The 20,836-nt window shown below is 45.1% G+C and overlaps 1 protein-coding gene across 7 annotated transcripts in view; it reads right to left on the reverse strand.

Annotated features, from left to right (window-relative positions):
• The window catches only part of ZRANB3 (zinc finger RANBP2-type containing 3), a 190,267-nt gene that overhangs the window by 36,027 nt on the left and 133,404 nt on the right, over nucleotides 1–20,836 (reverse strand). For all 7 annotated transcript variants that reach the window (XM_069982610.1, XM_069982611.1, XM_069982614.1 and 4 more), the window contains 2 exons: nucleotides 17,164–17,313; nucleotides 4,216–4,708 (listed from right to left, as the gene is read on the reverse strand). In XM_069982610.1, coding sequence (XP_069838711.1) covers nucleotides 4,216–4,708; nucleotides 17,164–17,313 — 643 coding nt within the window. The remainder of the gene's footprint in view (nucleotides 1–4,215; nucleotides 4,709–17,163; nucleotides 17,314–20,836) is intronic.

The following is a 20,836-nucleotide window of genomic DNA, read 5'->3' on the forward strand; positions in this document are numbered from 1 at the left end:
CGGGACCTGGAGAGAAGCGGAGCCCTGCAGCATGAATAGGTTATGTACAGAGTTTAAGCAAGGGCTGCAAGGACATCGGTAACAATGTCGATGCAGCCCTTGTTAAACGATTATCTAGCAAATTGGCGCTGATTTACGGTTATTATCGGGCCCCCATCGGCCCGTGTAATACTACCCTAAGGTTGTGTATTTTTGACTATTATCTGACCCAATCTGTTGTCCCCTGATGAGCCTAGATATGGCAGGGCAGGAAACCTGTCCGCATGGGTGTTTTCGTGTGTATTGCTTTAAGGTCACACAGGTGTTAACCAGGACTATTCATCACGGTCACCGACCGCCAATTTTCTCTTTTATTAAACATTTTCCAATGAATAACAATGACGGTAATCATACGGAAGGATCGCTCAGGGTAATCATCACAGACATTGATTCACTTTGTATGGCCTGAGGCTTTACAATATACTAATATGTGGTTTCAGAGTGACGGGCTGGCACAGAACTTGTCTTTTTGTGTTATTTTATTGTAGCATGTGTTGCATTTTTTTTTAGCATGCTACAATAAAAGCTTATAGTTTTATCTATATGGGAGCTGGAACTGTGGCTAATTCCATCTGCCGTCTCCTGACTGACGCTCTCCTAGATCGGTGCTTGCTTACTGAGCCTATTACACCGCAGATGTCGGGCAGCATGATCGATCACTGGATCAGCTCCGCACGCCTTTTCTTATGTTATGTGTCCGCTGCAGATGCACTTTTACATGGGGCGGCGCCTGGTCAACAACTTTCAAACTTGTCAGTCAGAGGCCGAGCAGATCAATGGCCCAGAAAAAGAAGCAACGTTTTCCTCTCTGTTGGTTCTGATCCTGTTATACGGACCCCAGCCTAAGGGCTCAGTCACACGTTCCGTGACTTTTCAAGTCCGCTATTTGTGATTCGTGAAAAACATTCCGTAATTGCATCCGCAAAAATGTTGAACTGATTTTTTTAAAATATTGGTGCGTATATGAAGCTGGATTATTGGTGAGGGCCTTTCAGGTTATCAGCCCTCGGCTGCACATCCTCCCAGGTCGATGTGCAGCTGATAGATGATTTTTTTTTATCATGTCAGATGACGATCTGTCCCAGAATTTAAAGGGTACTCCAGCGGGAAATTTTTTTTTAAATCAACTTGCATCAGAAAGCTTTATAGATTTTCAATTTAATTCTATAAAGAAAAAAAAACTCCGGTTTTCAATACTTATCAGCTGCTGTATGACCTGCAGGAAGTGGTGTATTCTCTTCAGTCTGACACAGTGCTCTCTGCTGCCACCTCTGTCCCTGTCAGGAACTGTCCAGAACAGGAGAGGTTTTCTATGGGGATTTGCAGCTGCTCTGGACAGTTCCTGACATGGACAGAGGTGGCAGCAGAGAGCACTGTGTCAGACTGGAAAAAATACACCACTTCCTGCAGGACGTACAGTAGCTGATAAGTACTGGAAGAGTGGAGATATTTAAATAGACATCAATATAACTTTTCTAAAACAAGTTGTTTTGAAAGAAAAAAAAACATTGCTTAAGTACACCTTTAACCCACCACTTCTCTGGCCGAGGCGATGCATCTCTGGACACAAACTTCTAGAACAATGGAAACTTTTGTGGAATGCGAAAAACTTTTGTCTCATGGTCTGGGGCGCACGCTGCAGATACTTAGAATGAAATGCAAACCCGGCATCATTAGTCTGTGAAGAACTAAAAATCTATAATTTCATTGCCCTTTTGATCATAAATCTCCAGACGGGGAAAGAAAACAGCAGGGCGATGAATGTTAGGCTTATTTGCTGCCATGGAAACGGGACCTCCGCTCCTGCCCATTGAATTCACATCCCGCTGACATTAATCAGAAATGTCCATTTGTGCCAGCTTAATGCCATGCCATAGCGGCTCTCAACATACGTTCTTGACAGAAATTGGCACCTTTCACTTTTCCAAGGAGACACGCTCACAGATTGATGCTCAGGTAGGACTTATGTCCCCCCGTGCCGACATCTGAAATATGCATAACCTCAACTGCCTCCGCCACATCCCGCTACTTAAAGATGAAATTGCCATTAGGCGTATTACGGTATTATAGATGTATTACGGATGGCTGGATGCTGTATCGGTGACCGCACCTGACCCCTTGGTTATCAGAAGGATCTTTAATGCTAAAAAAAGTGTTGACAACCCCCTCCAGCCTCCCCATATGATGAGGTTGTACTCATTTACACTGATGGGTCCTGGGTTCGAATCCAATCAGTGACGATGCATAGTATTGATAGGCCTGTCAGAAAGCTGATGGCCACGCCCCCTCTTGGGAACCCCACCCCTTTTCCAAACATATTTCAAAACTGTCGAGCGCTAACCCTTCTTGATGTACCCTAAAACTGTGGACACGAAATACGCTTAAAAGAACTGATATTTTAGCAAGCTGACCTGTAGACTAGGGCTACATGGCGGTCAAAGATCACGCGGATTGGGCTGTCCTGAAAACGAAGTCCTGTGGCAACCTAACAGCGTCAGCAACCACAACTATCATCTGTGAGTTTCAAGAAGACCCCACTCACCGACCTTAACTGCAACATGGTGCAATCCACACAGTGGGTCCTGACGATATTTGGTCACATGACCCTGTAAGTCCTTGCCTTAAAATAAATTAAAGCTATTTTAAGGTAAACATTTTGTTTTAAATGTGCTCTTAATATTTTACTTTCTTAAAGTCTTCATAGTGGTTTGAGCTCTACAGTCAAGATACAGAGCACCAATGTCTTCCTTCAGCCACCACTAGATGGAGCTTATGAGTATACTGCATACAGTTTTTACCTTAAACTCCATAATAAGACTGTACACAAGTTTAACACATAAAGCCTATGGACACAGTTGCACAATTATTATTATATTATATATTATTATTATATTTATACTACTGTGCACCTGGATGTGAGAAAAATCTGAGATCTTCCCCTCCCTCTCTATTAAGGGCCATATAACACATCCCAATCACCAATGCAAGGGTACGCCATTGCAGTCCTTGCCTTAAGTGTAAAATAATAAACTTTATACTTACCTGTAAACGCTCCCCAGTGTTCTTTACGATTCTGCCCTCTGCCCGCAGCTGGAACTTCTGAGTCGGTCTCTGAAGTGACAGGCTGCTCAGGCAATCTCTGGTTGAGACGGGACAGCACAGCTTTCAGTAAATGACTGTGCAGCCTGTCACTTCAGAGACCATCTCAAAAGTTCCAGCGGAGGCTGCTGACAGAAGAGAGAACACCAGGGAGCGTGGAAAGGTAAGTATAAAGTTTTATTTTATTTACACATTCATCAACCATCGACCACGCATCACTATTACACATAGTGATGCACAATTGGCGGCCTATGATGTTGAAAAATAACAATTAGCTGATAATTATTTCTTAGGCTGATTATTGCCTTTATTACACAGAGCAATAATCTGCCAAATTGGCCCGATCGGGCAGACTATCACTCAAGTATTACACAGGCAGACAAGAGCCGATAAGAGCATGATGATGTCCAATGATTTAAAGGGGTTGTCCAGCGAAAAACTTTCTTTTAAATGAACTGGTGTCAGAAAGTTATATAGATTTGTAATTAACTTCTATTAAAAAAAATATCAAGTCTTCCCATACTTATTAGCTGTTGTATGTCCTGCAGGAAATGCTTTTTTATTTTCAGTCTGACACAGTGCTCTCTGCTGACATCTCTGGCCGAGACAGGAACTGTCCAGAGCAGGAGAGGTTTTCTATGGGGATTCATAGAAAACCGAGACAAGAGTTCCTGTCTCGGCCAGAGATGTCAGCAGAGAGCACTTTGTCAGACTGAAAAAAAAAAAAAACAACAACATTTCCTGCAGTACATACAGCAGCTAATAAGTATGGGAAGACTTGAGAATTTTTTATAGAAGTAAATTACAAATCTATATAAATTTCTGACACCAGTTGATTTGAAAGATAAGTTTTTTGCTGGACAACCCATTTAAACAACCGATCAGTGTGGAGAGTTGGGAGAGCATACATGGATGGCAGCTCATGTAAGCTGGAGACAGAGAGGAAAGCAGACACAATGTAGTTTGGAGAGTCCACCATGTTTAAGTGGAAGAATAATCAAAAAATGCTAATTCTAAGAAAAGAACCATATAAACAAAAGGTGGACGGCCACTATAAGTTATTAGAGATACACTTACCCTTTTTGGTCCTAGGGCTTTCACATATCTCACAATAGGGCAGTAAGGAATTATTGGTGTATGTACAGGCCGGGCAGTTCCAGTGCTTCTCTGACAGTGGGGGTCTTGGGGGAGTATGTAAGGCACTTTCAGAAAGACCACGCGTTTTAGGCGAAGAAAACAAAGTAGTAGGCTTGCCATTCCAGGACTTCCTCTTCCCAGAGCTGGCACTTTTGGGGGTAGATGTGGGGGTCTGGCTGCCTGACGGTCTGTAACGTTTGGCCTGTTGCTCAAAGTCTTCATCAGGGAAAAGGGCATCGACGTCCACGACTTCACTGCTGTCCGTCGTGACTTTAGCTTCGGCGGCAAACACTTCTTCCATAGCTTTGTCATCAATCTCTCCAGCTAAATCGATGCATTCTTCTTCTTCTCCGTCAGTTCTCTTGCGTTTTTTTTCTGCATCGGGTTTGGGTGAGAAGAAGGAGCGGATGTCGTGCTGCTTGTCTTTCTCAAACTGGGAAGAGACAAAGAAATTGGCAAATAATTAGATATGCTCTAAAATACATCATATAATGTTCAATTCCTTTAAACGGGGGGCAAGAAATGAACAAAGGCTGTCAAGGTATGCTGGGACTTGTAGTGTTACAACAGCCAGAACAGTTAGCTCAGGGATGGGGAACCTTGGTCCTCCAGCTGTTGCAAAACTACAATTCCCATCATTCCTGGACAGCCAAAGCTAAAGCTTTGGCTGTCCAGGCATGATGGCAATTGTAGTTTTGCAACAGCTGGAGGACCAAGGTTCCCTACCCTAAGCTAGATCGTTTCAGGTTGGCGAACATCGCTCAGGGCATCATGGGAGATGTAGTTTTGAAGCAGCTGGAGAGTCTCACATGTAAAACCAAGACATACAGCATGATACAGGTTGCCAAACATGGTCCAAAGCATGATGGGAGCTGGAGTTGTGCAATAACTGGAGAGCTGCAGGTTGTGAAACATTGCTCAAGGCACAATATGAACTGTGGTTAAGCAACAGATGGAGAGCCACATGTTTGCGAACGCTTCTCAGAGCATGATGGAGGTTGTAGCTTTGCAACAGCTGGAGAGCCACAGGTTGGGAAATCATGCTCAGGGCATGATAGGAGATTAGCAACAGCTGGAGAGCCACAGGTTGGAGGACACTGCTTGGGGCATGATAGGAGATTAGCAACAGCTGGAGGGCCACAGGTTGGAGGACACTGCTTGGGGCATGATAGGAGATTAGCAACAGCTGGAGGGCCACAGGTTGGAGGACACTGCTTGGGGCATGATAGGAGACTGGCAACAGCTGGAGGGCCACAGGTTGGAGGACACTGCTTGGGGCATGATAGGAGATTGGCAACAGCTGGAGGGCCACAGGTTGGAGGTCACTGCTTGGGGCATGATAGGAGATTAGCAACAGCTGGAGAGCCACAGGTTGGAGGACACTGCTTGGGGCATGATAGGAGATTGGCAACAGCTGGAGGGCCACAGGTTGGAGGACACTTCTCAGAGCATGATAGGAGATGTAGTTTTGCAACAGCTGGAGAGCCACAGGTTGGAGGACACTGCTTGGGGCATGATGGGGCTTGTAGTTTTGCAACAGCTAGAACAGCTACAGAGTCACAGCTTGGGGAACAGCGCTAAGGGCATGATAGGAGTAGCAGTTCTGCAGCAGCTGGAGACACACATTGGGGATCACAAAGGATATTGAAGTTTTTCAACACCTGGAAAGTTTCAGGTTGGAAAACCTTGCTCAAGGCATGATACAAGATATAGAGCCTGGCAACAGCTGCAGTGCCCACACATTCAGGCACACTGATCGGTGCATGATGGGAGATGTAGTTTTGCAGCTAATGAAGAGGTGTACATTGTGGAACTCTGTTCAGAGCATCATGGGAGATGTAGCTTTACAATAGCTGGAGAGCTACAGGCTGGAGGACACTGCTCGGGGCATGATGGGAATTGTAGTTTTATCAACAGCTACAGAGTCCCAGGTTCAGAGCATGATGGGAGATGTAGTTTTGCAGTGCAGAGAGCCACCGTTTGGGAGACCAGCATTGCAGAGAACATTTCTTGCTACTATGTTGGAGTTTAGATCCGTTATCGAAATTGACTCAAAAGAAAATTTGGAGCCTTTGCCCATAGAAACCAATTACGTTACCGCTTTAATTTTCCAAACTGTCTCCTAAAATTTGGGGCTGGAATTTGACGGGCTGGTTGCAGCTGCTCCGCTTTTTCCCTTGTACCTTACAATCTTCCATGATCCTGTCTGTCCGCGAATACAAATACACACGAGCCGCCCGCGCCATAGACAGCGGTGATAACGTATGCAGCGGCAGCCGGCGGCGGGCCCAGACCGTCCCCAGCAGAGAGCCGCAGTCTCAAGCAATGCAAAGTTAATAACAGTTTCTGATGACCTTTGCAGAGTTAATTTCTCAGGATGGGGCACAACACAACCGCAATTAACATATACACAATAAGCCGGGAATAGAAGGTATTTATTACAGATCGGGCCCCCAAAGGGGCGGGGGATGGGGACACCGTCATTTATAAAGTTGCTAGGATGCGTTCGCTCTCTTTCTTTGCGGTAACTACTTGTTATTAAGAAGGGACGAGCGACGGTCTCTCCAGAGCTCTCCTTGGTAGCAGTCACACAGAGGAGCGCTCTCGGATTAGACAGGCGCTCAGTAATCAAATCTTTGCTGCTAATCACAGATGGCTCATCTCTATGGCAAGGGCTGTGCTTACACGTTGCAGAATTGTTGCAGGTTTTTCCCAATTATACTTTAAGGAAGTCAAAATCTGCAGCGAATCAGTCATGTGTGCACACACTCTAAGGGGGTATTCACACGTTTCGTGTCAGTACAGCACAGCAAGTTTACTCTGATTCTGAGTTCCCGACATCATGATACATGAGCTTTATCCAGGCAAAGTCCGCATGGTTCATGTGAGCTCAAACTTTCGGCAAGTACACTCATCTCTACCGAGAGTTTCTCAGAACTGGATCCAGCTTTTCACGAGTTCAAAGGCAGCCGGCCAAGCCAACGGCCGAGCCTAGCGAAGCTCTTCCCTAATACTGTAAATTCCCTCAGCCCTACTACTTACCATTTCTACAAACAATAGGTGCTGTTGGACTTTGCATTTGTGTGTGTGTGTGTGTGTGTGTGTGTGTGTGTGTGTGTTTTATTATATATATATATATATATATATATATATACACACACACACATACATATATATATATTATATATATATATACATACATATACACACACATACATACAGTGGTGCCTTGGATTACAAGCATAATTCGTTCCGGGACTGCGCTTGTAATCCAAATCCACTCTTAAACCAAAGCAAATTTTCCTATAAGAAATTATAGAAATGTAGACAATTGGTTCCACACCCCAATAATAATAACTTATTATTTTCCGATCATTGCCTGCAATTACACAGAACAATTATCATTTAAATTCGAATGATATAACTATTTTTTGCAAGATAATCTTCCCGTGTAATAGGGCCCTTATATTCCATTCTATGCTCGGGCAGGCTCCGCTGTCTGCCCAAAGAATTGACATGGAAGTCTAAAGAATAGAGCATGCCACGGGCGGTAAGTCAAGCAGGAGTGATCGGCGGAATCCGCAGGCTGTTCTCTGAGCAGATTCCGTAGTGTGAACGCACCCTTTTTAAAGGGGCTGCCCAGGAGTAGCGAACACTCATCAATGGGTTGTGTGCGGTATTGCAATGAAAGGGACTGAGCTGTGACACCACAAACAACCTCTATACAGAGGTGGTGCTGTTTTCAGAACAGAGCAGCCATGTTTTTCTGAACTTTTTAAGTCTACAGGACATATGGAAGTATGCTTGCTCATCTCTTCTTCTTTCACTTTAATGTCCCCCCTCCGTCAGTATGTATTTGGGGGTCTGGGCACCCACAATAGCCTCACACCTACAGTCCTTCCTGGGACTGCCCCTTTACTGCAGTCCTATCTGAGCAGATCCGCCATACTAGCCTGAACCCTGTCCTTTACCCGCCGCCTTGTTTACTCGCTGCTAGATAAGCAGTTTTGCCTCTTTATATTCCCGCAGCCGCGGAGCTGAACCCTTAAGAAGATTTACACTCAGACTCATCCTGGCGTTTCATGGCATGTATCTGCAGCAGCGGCTCTACCGCCATAGCGCTTGGCACCGGCAGCTGCTTCGCTGGTACTTTTAGCCTGTTAACATCACCCGGGAAAAAATACGTCGCCTGCTTTCTTATAATTACCAGTGCGCCGGCTAATATGGAGCACTGAGGGGGAGCACTGCTTGCTTTGCTCTTTTCTTCTTCTTCTTTTCTTTGGTCTTGGCTACAGGACCATGGACAGCAAATCACCGTGGAGTGTCAGCCTGGCAGTGCGGAGAGGCGGCAGGGCCGAGGGGAAGGCTCAGCTTCCCCGCTTTCTAAATGTGTCAAAGCTTAAAATGCGACAGCGGCAGGCATCTTTCCAGGGATAGGGATGTGCTCTTTAAATATTTGCTGCTTGTCTCTACAGAAATAGCCGGCTGATGTAATTGGGTCTTCTATAGAGCTGTTCACACCCGGCGTAGCCCGGGGCACATCAGCTGAGCTACTAATGAGAGCCAGCTATCATACAATGCCCTGCTAACACCGGGGGGTCAGCCACCGATGCAAGGACTGAGTGGGGAGGTAGGGACAGTCGATAGCAGCTCGTGACGCTGCGCACTTTATCCCCCCCTGATAAACAGATGCTCGTCTTGCAATTACGATATCCAGAAAAAATTACGGGAAAGGGGGGGACTTAGAATACAATACGGTGAATTGCATTTGTATCCTATATTTAGAAAATTGTTTGGATTTTAATGTTTTATGGCGCTTTGCATCTGTGTCTCTTCTATGGCAGCGCTTACTTGTCTCTATGTGAGCTACATCGGCCATAAACTCGGATGGCTTGTAAAAGTGCAGGAATATTATAGGAGGAAATGCTGAGATCAGCCACAGGGAGGGAACGGGGGCTGGAAATATTCTAGAACAGGGGGAGGGAACCTTGGCTCTCCAGCTGTTGCAAAACTACAACTCCCATCATGCCTGGGCAGCTAACGCTTGATGGGGGTTGTAGTTTTGCAACAGCTGGAGAGCCAAAGTTCCCCCTACCCCTGTTCTAGACTCTTCAGCTCTTGCTAAAATGCAACTCTCATCATTGCCTGCGGCTGTCAGACCACAACCAGAGTGATAGTTTTGCAAGAGATGGATGGCCATGGGTTGGGAAATGTTCATGCTGCAAAATGGGAGTTGTAGTTTAGCAAAAGTCAGCGAACAGCAGGTTGCGAAACACAGCGCCAGCTCTATCTATGGCAGATAACAGGGAGTAACAGCTTTTATATTACTGCCTATGGGAGTTCTAACTTAAAAGTAAGAAAGTTGTAGCTCTGCAACAATGGGAGATCCAAAAGCTTTGGCTGATAATCGGGAGTATTAGCTTTCATTCAAGCTGTAGTTTTGCATGATGGGAGTTATGTCACAAAGTGAGAGTTGTAGTTTTGCATCATCACGAGAGTAGTAGCTTTGCAACAGGCTGGCAAGCACTGCCTAAGGGTACTATAAGACAAAGCGTTTTTTAACAATTAACGATAAATGATCGCAAACGAGATTCTTTATCGTTAACCTGAAATCGTTCACCATTCACTCCATCTGATCCCAGCAAAAGAAAGAACGATGTGGAATAACAGTGAATTAGTGAACGAACGAGGAATTACAGAGAACAATTAGCGATTATTTTGATGTCAGCACCAAACAAACGAGAAACAATTTCGCCTTGGTCGTTGGATCGTTGCCGGCTTTTACAAAAAACAAATATGGTTAAAATTCAAACGCTATAACGATAATTTACCCTGAGTCCCTGGTGGCTGATAACAAAGAGTACTAGTTCTAATTAGAAATAAAATGGGAGTTGTACTTTTACACTACTGGAGTTGTGGTTGAAGGGAAGGAAGTTCGAGCTTGATGGGATTAGTAGCTGATGGGAAAGGAGTTGGTGTTATGCATCATTATGGGAGATGTAGTTTTGGATCCGCTGCAGATCTGCAGATTATGAAATGCCCCCTCACTGGGAAAAACTACAATTGCCATCAGGCCTAGACAGCCAAAGCTTTAGCTTTGGCTGTCCAGGCCTGATGGCAATTGTAGTTTTGCAACAGCTCCTTTAAGTGATCGGTGATGGTCCTGGACAGCGGACACCATCATTTTTCTGGCCGTAAGATCCCTTTAAGGGCTGAGTAGAGATACCACATTCCCATACACCTTATAGTGTTTCATCCCTTGAACACAGTGAAGTCTCCACGACAAGAGCGATTGCTGTCTCAGCCCCTCCGCAGTGTTATGTAAGTGCTCGGTGCTCACAGTAGATTGGTCACATAGGAGCACTACATTTGGTGGTGACGTGTTCCTCCCTGTGGCTCTGGAGCTCCTGCGGCGGGTTCAGGATACGGCGGCCTCATTACCTGCACGGCGCGCCATGGTGTGATAGATCTGGAGGAGCTTGTTAGACGTGTCTCTTTATCACACCACCTCTTACATTTGTATGTTGCACAAACATTTTAGTGCAATACTGGCACATTTTAAAACCACGCCCTTTTTTTTACAAGCCACACCCCTTTTACAATTAAAAAATTAGAGTGAACAATGCCCCCTGAATAATTCTCCCCCAGTGTGAGCAGCATCATAGTCACTATACTAGCCACCAACTAAAGAATCTGTACAGAATCTGTCCTGTGGATCTGTACACAGATGCCTGATAGCTCAATACATCTTTATAGCGGACATATCTCCCCCTGCAGAGAAAGAGAGGGAGAGGGAGAGAGAGAAAACAAGGGTGGAAGAAAGAGAAGAGAGGGAGAAGAGGAGAGACAAAGAGAGGGGGGGGGGGAAGAGAGAGAAGAGAGGGATAGAGAGGAAGAGGCGGGGGAGAAGGAGAGAGAGAGAGAAAATGAGGGTGGAAGAGAGAGAAGAGAGGGAGAGAGAGGGAAAGGGAGGGTGGAAGAAAGAGGAGAGGAAGAGAGGGTGGAAGAAAGAAGAGAGGGAGAGGGAAGGAGAGGGGGAGGGAAGGAGAGGGGGGAGAGAGGGAAAAAAGGTGGAGAGAGAGAAGAGAGGAGAGGGGGGAGAAGGAGAGGAGGGAGAGAGAGAAGAGTGGGGGAGAGGGAGGTAGGGAGAAGGAGAGAGAAAGAAAATAAGGGTGGAAGAGAGAAGTGAGGGAGAGAGAGGGAAAGGGAGGGTGGAAGAAAGAAGAGAAGGGGGTAAGAGAGGGGGGAAGGAGAGAGGGAGGGAGAGAAGAGAGGGAGGGGGGAGAGAAGGAGAGAGAGAGAGAGAGAGAAAATGAGGGTGGAAGAAAGATAAGAGGGAAGAGAAGGAGAGAGGAAGAGAGGGGGAGAGTGAAGAGAGGGAGAGAGGGGAGAGTGAAGAGAGGGAGGTAGGGAGAAGGAGAGAGAGAGAAAATAAGGCTGGAAGAGAGAGAAGAGAGGAAGGGAGAGGGAGAGAAAATGAGGGTGGAAAAGAGAAGAGAGAGAGTGGGGAGAAAATGAGTGTGGAAGAGAGAGAAGAGAGGGGGGAGGAGAGGAAGAGGCAGATTGAGACAGAAGGTGAGAGGGGAATACGTAGAGATAGAGATGGATAGAGTGGGAAGAAGAGGGAAAGGAGGATAGAGAGTGGGGAGGATAGAGGGGGAAAAGATGGAGAAGAGGAGAGAGAGAAAAGATGGAGAGGGAGAAGGGCGAGAGAACAGCATAAAGAGAGAAGAGAAGGGAGGGATGGAGAGAGTGTGCTGGGTGAGAAAGAGGAGGAAGAAGAGAGAGCAAAAGAGCAGCAAGGAGGGGGAAAGTGAGGGAAGATGGGAGAGAGAGGGAGAGGAGGGAGATAGAAAGTGAGAGGGGAGATTAGGAAGATGAAAGGAGAAAGAAAAGAGGGGGAATATGGAATAGAGAAAAAAGGAAAAGTTAGAGGCTGAAGGAGAGAGAGAAAGAATACAGAGGCTGAGGAATAAGGAAACAGGAGAGAGATGAGAGAGGAAACAGGCATAGAGAGAGAGAGAAAGGAGGAGAGAGAAGAGGAAACAAAAAGAATAAGGAGAGAGAAGACATAGAAGTCCTTTCCTGCACTAGAGCTGGGATAAAGGGCTGCTAGACGTTCCCGCTGCCGCTTATCTCTCGGATATATACAGGATTAGCCGGTTAATGTGCCGCCCTGCCGGTCCTCGCTTCCTTCTCTAACATGTATTTACATGGATAGAGCCAGATGCTATACGACGCGCCGGCCCACACACTGCATTAATGTCACAGGACGCCTTTGGGGACCTCTATAGTAAAGCAGCTTTAACAAACAATAGAACGTCTATAGGAGGACCTCCGCTAACACTGGAGAACCGTCTGATGTACGGAATTACTGGAGAGAATTATTAGTCTCTGTAAGGGAAATAATACTCCGACTATACAGATCTCCACAGGAAGCGGAGGGTGAATACATTATAATTGATCCTAATAGACACCGTAGTGGTGGCGGCCCCGCAGCCCTATAAGAGTTCTGTAGTGTCACCATATGATCAGAGAACATTAGCGCGGCTATGTAATAATGGCTTCACTAATGGATGACATGCCGATTCCCTGCGGTTTTCCCACCACAAGAACTAATGGCATTTCTCTTATATAAGCCATCAATGTCTCATTGTGGGGGATCTGACTCTTGGAACCCCAGTGACGACAACAATAAAGGGGCCACATCATAACTGGCGCCAAATGCTTCATTTCCATCAACATTTATGGAAAGATTTCCAGGTTAGATGTTACCTGTAGTTCTTGACCAGGTTTGGAGACACTGCAGCAGGGATTGTGTCCCACTTCTCTATAAAGATCTTCAGGTTTCAGCTCCAAAGACTTTCTATTGGGTTTAGGTGTGGAGACTGGCTAGGCTACTCCAGAAACTCGAAATGCTTCTTACGGAGCCGCTCTTTAGTCCCCCTGGCTGTGCGTGTCGAGTCCTGCTGGAAGACCCAGCCACAATCCATCTTCAGGGCTCTTACTGAGGGATGGAGATTGTTGGCAAAAATCTTATGATACATGGCCCCATCCATCCTTTCTTCAATACGGTGCAGTCATCCTGTCCCCTTTGTAGACAAGCCCCCCAAAATATGATATTTCCACCCCCCATGCCTTGTAGTTGGGACTGTGCTCTTGGGTTGTACTCGTCCTCCTCTTTCTTCTTACAAATAGCGGTAATACCAAAAAGTTCTATTTTGGTCTCACCTGACCACATGACCTTCTCCCACGCCTCCTCTGGATCATCCAGATGGTCAGTGGTGAACTTCAAATGGGCCTGGACATGTGCTGGTGTGAGCAGGGGGACCTTGTGTGCCCTGCAGGATTGTAATCCATGACAGAGTAGTGTGTTACTAACAGTAATCTCTGAGATTGTGGTCCCAAGCTCTCTTCAGTCCATTGGTCAGGTCCTCCCATGTAGTTCTGGGCTGATTCCTGACCTTTTTTAGAAGCAACCTTACCCCACCCCCTTTTCTGATATTTGAGCTAATAGTTTTGCTTTGTAACCAAGGTGTTTGCCTATAACTCTGTAGCCCATCCCAGCCTTGTGCAGGTCTAGTTTTGTCCCTGATGCTTTAGATAACTCTTTGGTCTTGGCCATGGTGGAGAGGTTGGAGTGTGATTGATTGAGTGTGTGAACAGGTGTTTTCTATACGGGTAACAAGATCAAGCAGGTGCAATTAATGCAGGTAATGTGTGCGGAGTAGGAGGAGCTTCTTAAAGAAAAACTAACAGGTTTGTGAGAGCCAGAATTCTTGCTGGTTGGTCGTGATCAAACACTTATTTTTCCCACTGTAGAGCAATAGATAGACAGACATACAGATAGATGGGAGAGATAGAAAGATAGACAGACAGACAGGAGATAGATTTGTTTAGCATGGATGGTGCATATATAAGTATGTAGTATACAGGACTCCTCAGACGTCTCTGATATGTAGTGTCATTTCCCAGCTCTGTGTTGCTGTATCACATAATCTGCAGATCGCGCTCTTTTATCATCACAGCAGGAGGCGACATATCACATTCATTTTCAAGAAACTGCCAATTCAAAGTTTTGCTTAAACCAGATGATTTCCCGGAGTCCTTTACACTGCGATTCTGCAGGTATTAGCACCAGGTGCCGCGCGCTACAGTCCGTGTAAAGTGCTGCCTGCCATCTTTTCATGTGTTATATGAAAATCTGGCATCAAATTGTCAAATCCAGATACGTAAGGGATGTCAAATTAGGATTAAGTAAATGAAGAGAGAGGAGGAGGGCTGAATGGTGAAGGGTCCTGACTGGGGCCTCATCTTCCCATGTGTCAGAACTGATGGGCGCTGCCAGAGAATGGTTATCAAGCAAACCGTCAGCTCTAAATAAATTCATATCAAATGTGATACATGAAAAAAAAAAAAAAAGTGCGCTGCATAGGAAAGCGGATTGTCAGCAATGCTTCCATCCTGCGCTTACATGAGAGCCGAGGATGAATGAATGAGCGCAGCAAGCCGGGGAAGAAAAATGACCTTCAAAAACAAAGGTACTTTCTTTAGTTGACGGAGTGAGGTCTGGCTTCAAAAGCTCAGAGCAAACGATTACTAGGGATTCAATCCTCACAATAGTCTATTTTCACGGCTGGGACGTGTGTGTTCTTATAGAGCGGCCGAGTCACCATGCGCCAGAGTTCACCTTAACGCTTTGTTCAAAATTTGTGGCTGAAACAAAGCAAAAGTGATAGCTGGGCTTCTGATGTCTGCGAGGCTCTCCGGACCCCAGTACGCGGTAAGGGAAGATAAGAGATAAAAAGGATCAATATGATGCCTTTTATTGTGGTCTTTGCAGGAAAAACTTTGCATATGCCGTTCTACGAGGCTCAAGCTTCCCATAGTGGTCAGCCCGACCGTGACCAAACTTCTGGATATGCCTCTACCAGTGTGATCATTTGTCAGAATTAGCGTTCAGCTGACCTGTCAAACATTTCGGGTTTCGGCAACATTCTCCAAACTTGAACCCTTCAATCTGACTCCCTGCGGCTGCAGCCTTAGGGAATCCTGGAAAACACGGATATGCCCTATGGCTGTATCCATGCAACATTCTCCCAACCTGATTGCTAGGCATTTGATTCCCCACAGCTGCAGAAGCTGGATGCCACCCTATGGAGTCCTGGAAAACATGGATACAGCCATAGGGCATATCTGTGTTTTCCAGGACTCCCTAAGGCTGCAGCCACAGGGAGTCAGATGTGAGGGTTAGGGTTTGGAGAATGTTGCAGAACCCGAACAGTTTGACAAGTCCGATCAACACTTGTCACAATCCTAACAAACCTCCAAAATAAGGTAGAGCCATAGATCTGAGACATGACCCTCCATAGGCAGGCCTCAAGAGGTGAACTAGCATGTGCATACATAGTAGGGAAGAAGTCAGGGAAGATCCATGTACATTATCAGCTACGGCTGTATGTTTGCACCATTTATACGGTACCAAATTTCCATACAGCAATATTCGAGCGCCCTATAAACTGTGACTGCCTCCTACTGTACAACAAACACAGTAGGGCAAGGGTGTCAAACTCAGCCAATCCAGCTGTTGCAAAACTACAATTCCCATCATGTCTGGACAGCCAAAGCTGGGGAATCTGTGCCTAGGTTTAAGGGCAGCATAAACTAGTGACAGAAATGCTGAACAGTGTGTATTACTTACATTGTTCTGTTCAGCCGTTCTCCTAATATGCGGGAGAATAGGATTCTTGTCGCAACCCTCCCCCTGCCCTCCAGCTGCTGATTGACAGTTGACTGCCTATACACAGCATGGATAGACAAATGCCAATCAGCAGCTGGTGGGCGGAGTTTTCGTCTTCTCATAAGGGTATGTTCACACTGAGCAAATGTGGCGGAATTCCACCTGCCGCAGTGTCAAACGGCATCTCTATGGGAGGGCTTGCGTGCCTCCGCTCTCCACTCAAAGAATGACAAGTTAATTCTTTGAGAGGAGGCGCTACATTTTCTCAGTGTTAACATACCCTAAATATCCAGGGCTACTGAGCACATGCACATAATGGAGAGGACTACTTATTGTGCATGTCATTCAGGAAGATATCTCATGATCAGCTGCACAGGACAATGTAAGTGATACATCATTCTGTTCAGCTTCTCCACCCTTCTATCCCCATCACTGGAGCCTCAAGCAGCGCTGCTGGCACAGTAACCATCCGAAAGGTACAGTGATGCAAGAAAAGGCTTAAATGGATTAGCAGAAGGACTCCTCCAAAGGTGCTGCTCTCTGACCCCCAAGAGTTACCGATCTCCAAAGGTTGATGGCCAATCAATATACATAAACTAAAGCTGCCTGAACAACACGTTTCAGGCTTGGAACAAAATCTCCTGGGGCAAAACGCATCGTTCAATCACACTTGATCATTTTTTTTTTTTCAATCAGCCATCGCTACTTATAGATTGGTTCTTCACTCGTGGTCTGACAGTGTGTTTTATAGGTTATACATTTGCAAGTTTTACCCTCTATGTCAGTGTCCCCCTCTCCAGTCGTTGCAAAACTACAATTCTCATTGTGCCCTAAGTAATGTTCCCCAACCTGTGCCCCTCCAGCTGTTACAGACAATAATTCTCAGCATTCTGGGAGCACAGGATGGGTAACACTGCTCTATGTGATCGACAACTACAAGACACTATATTTATAAGAGCAACACCTTTCCATAGCCATTTTTACCATAATCCTATTGCTAACCCATAATCGTCACCAATAGAAAAGAACCAGCAAGAGAAACTTTCTTTGTGCAGGCAGGATAGTGGCTACACAACGCCGCCTGCTTTATGTGTTACCGCCTTCTCGGGAGACACAGTGTGAAATAAATAAGACTTTGTGTTACTTACATGAGTAAAAAGCTGCTCCTTCACATCATCCAGTTCTTCATTAGGAGTCCAGGACTTGGCAAAGCTCAAGAAGTCCCATTTCTCCTCGTCGTCTACTTCAGCCTGAATCTTTTCCTTCTTGCCATTGAGTGTGCTACCCGTGACGTTCGCCTGGACACAAGCAAATACAAGACAAGTCAATTTCAACCTGTATCATCTCAGGCTGTTCAGGATATGCAGAACTACAGGTAGACTTATGGTTCAACAACAGCTCAAACATGAGCACAAAGCATGGAAATTCTTCCATTGTATCAGTTTATGACTTTGCTTAGAGAACATAGCGCCATATTAAATGGGTTACCCCAAGATATCCCAGCTGGTTATCCAATGTCCTGCGGATAGCAAATATGATTTAATATTTCCTATCTGCAGGACATTGGATAACCAGCTGATCGGTGAGGGTAGGAAAGCTAGGTGAACGAGAACAGAGACCCCTTGTCCCCCGATGTAACAGAGAAGCAGTGAGCATGCTCGACCACTCATTCATTCTCTATGGGATGTGTGGAGCGAACTTCATGACAGTGTCCGGGTTCAGCAACTTCTTGCATTTAATGTCAAGAGAAGTTGGCCATAGGCTGTATCCATGTTTTCTGGGCAGTCTTCAGGCTGCCTCCATATTCTCCAAACGCAGTTATATTGCAAGTGTTCAGAGAGGTTGCCGACAAAAGACACTTTCAAGAAATTTTCAAAAATTTTCAAGTGGTGAACTCCATGTTCTAATGTCCCATAAAAAGGAAAAGGTGCGGTGCCCAATCATGTGTCTTGTCACAATCGGTGGGGGTCCACTGATCAGCTACTTTATCCCAAATAGTAAAGAGACTATTATGTTTGGCCCTCTTATGCAGTAAAGCAATGTTCCCCAACTTGTGGCTCTCTAGCTAAAGAAAAACTACAACTCCCATCATGCCCTGCCAGCCATGGTTAGGAAACAGTACTGCTAGACCATGGGTTAACACATCAGGCCACAGCCGAGCCCTGTACATCTAAATGTGCGTACTGACCTGTGGAAACAAGCCGCAGCCAGCAGAGCGCAGCTGTATCTGGGGCTTATTGTACGGCTACCAACATCTCATTACACCCTGTATAGGAGGAGATTTATTGGCAGGAATCATAATAAAAGTAAATGTTGTGTCGGGTATGCCAATAGAAGTGTCTAGAATTAGGAAAAGCAGTGCAGATAATGGAACCTAAACAGGAGGCAGAAAGACATACAAGGCATTGGGTTACACAGCAGCGTTGGCTCGGTGTGGTGATTCCTGCCACTGCCCATCCCAATCTCATCTCACACTCTCACTGCCCTCTGATGTACATTCATCCTTGCTGCCCGGTTAATGCACCTCTTCCGTTGTCTCTAATCCAGCTCCCCCCTCCATTATTGACCGGCCGGCCATCCCCTAATGTCCAGAAAATTCATTTCAAATTATTAACACTGATATACAAGGCTGTCTGTAAACTGTCCCTGCTGTACATCTCTATGCAGATACCGCCCCCTCCCCAATGTAATCTCCATTCACCCATCCCCTCTCTACATTTTAGTACACATCCCGATATCTCTCCTATGTAATCTCCATACATCTCTATACACATCCCGATATCTCCCCTATGTAATCTCCATACATCTCTATACACATCCCGATATCTCTCTTCTGTAATCTCCATACATCTCTATACACATCCCGATATCTCTCTTCTGTAATCTCCATACATCTCTATACACATCCTGATATCTCTCTTCTGTAATCTCTATACATCTCTATACACATCCCGATATCTCCCCTATGTAATCTCCATACATCTCTATACACATCCCGATATCTCTCTTCTGTAATCTCCATACATCTCTATACACATCCCGATATCTCTCCTATGTAATCTCCATACATCTCTATACACATCCCGATATCTCTCCTATGTAATCTCCATACATCTCTATACACATCCCGATATCTCTCCTATGTAATCTCCATACATCTCTATACACATCCCGATATCTCCCCTATGTAATCTCCATACATCTCTATACACATCCCGATTTCTCTCTTCTGTAATCTCCATACATATCTATACACATCCCGATATCTCCCCTATGTAATCTCCATACATCTCTATACACATCCCGATATCTCCCCTATGTAATCTCCATACATCTCTATACACATCCCGATATCTCCCCTATGTAATCTCCATACATCTCTATACACATCCCGATATCTCTCTTCTGTAATCTCCATACATCTCTATACACATCCCGATATCTCTCTTCTGTAATCTCCATACATCTCTATACACATCCTGATATCTCTCTTCTGTAATCTCCATACATCTCTATACACATCCCGATATCTCCCCTATGTAATCTCCATACACATCCCGATATCTCCCCTATGTAATCTCCATACATCTCTATACACATCCTGATATCTCTCTTCTGTAATCTCCATACATCTCTATACACATCCCGATATCTCCCCTATGTAATCTCCATACACATCCCGATATCTCCCCTATGTAATCTCCATACATCTCTATACACATCCCGATATCTCCCCTATGTAATCTCCATACATCTCTATACACATCCCGATATCTCTCCTATGTAATCTCCATACATCTCTATACACATCCCGATATCTCTCCTATGTAATCTCCATACATCTCTATACACATCCCGATATCTCTCCTATGTAATCTCCATACATCTCTATACACATCCCGATATCTCTCCTATGTAATCTCCATACATCTCTATACACATCCCGATATCTCTCTTATGTAATCTCCATACATCTCTATACACATCCCGATATCTCTCCTATGCAATCTCCATACATCTCTATACAGATGCCGATATCTCCTATGTAATCTCCATACATCTCTATGCACATCCCGATATCTCCCCTATGTAATCTCCATACATCTCTATACAGATTCCGATATCTCTCCTATGTACTCTCCATACATCTCTATACACATCCCGATATCTCTCCTATGTAATCTCCATACATCTCTATACACATCCCGATATCTCTCCTATGTAATCTCCATACATCTCTATACACATCCCGATATCTCTCCTATGTAATCTCCATACATCTCTATACACATCCCGATATCTCTCTTCTGTAATCTCCATACATCTCTATACACATCCCGATATCTCTCTTATGTAATCTCCATACATCTCTATACACATCCCGATATCTCTCCTATGTAATCTCAATACATCTCTATACACATCCCAATATCTCTCTTCTGTAATCTCCATACATCTCTATACACATCCCGATATCTCCCCTATGTAATCTCCATACATCTCTATACAGATTCCGATATCTCTCCTATGTACTCTCCATACATCTCTATACACATCCCGATATCTCTCCTATGTAATCTCCATACATCTCTATACACATCCCGATATCTCTCCTATGTAATCTCCATACATCTCTATACACATCCCGATATCTCTCCTATGTAATCTCCATACATCTCTATACACATCCCGATATCTCTCCTATGTAATCTCCATACATCTCTATACACATCCCGATATCTCTCTTCTGTAATCTCCATACATATCTATACACATCCCGATATCTCCCCTATGTAATCTCCATACATCTCTATACACATC

The sequence above is a fragment of the Dendropsophus ebraccatus genome, chromosome 9, assembly GCF_027789765.1.
Source record: "Dendropsophus ebraccatus isolate aDenEbr1 chromosome 9, aDenEbr1.pat, whole genome shotgun sequence".
NCBI classification, from domain to species: domain Eukaryota; kingdom Metazoa; phylum Chordata; class Amphibia; order Anura; family Hylidae; genus Dendropsophus; species Dendropsophus ebraccatus.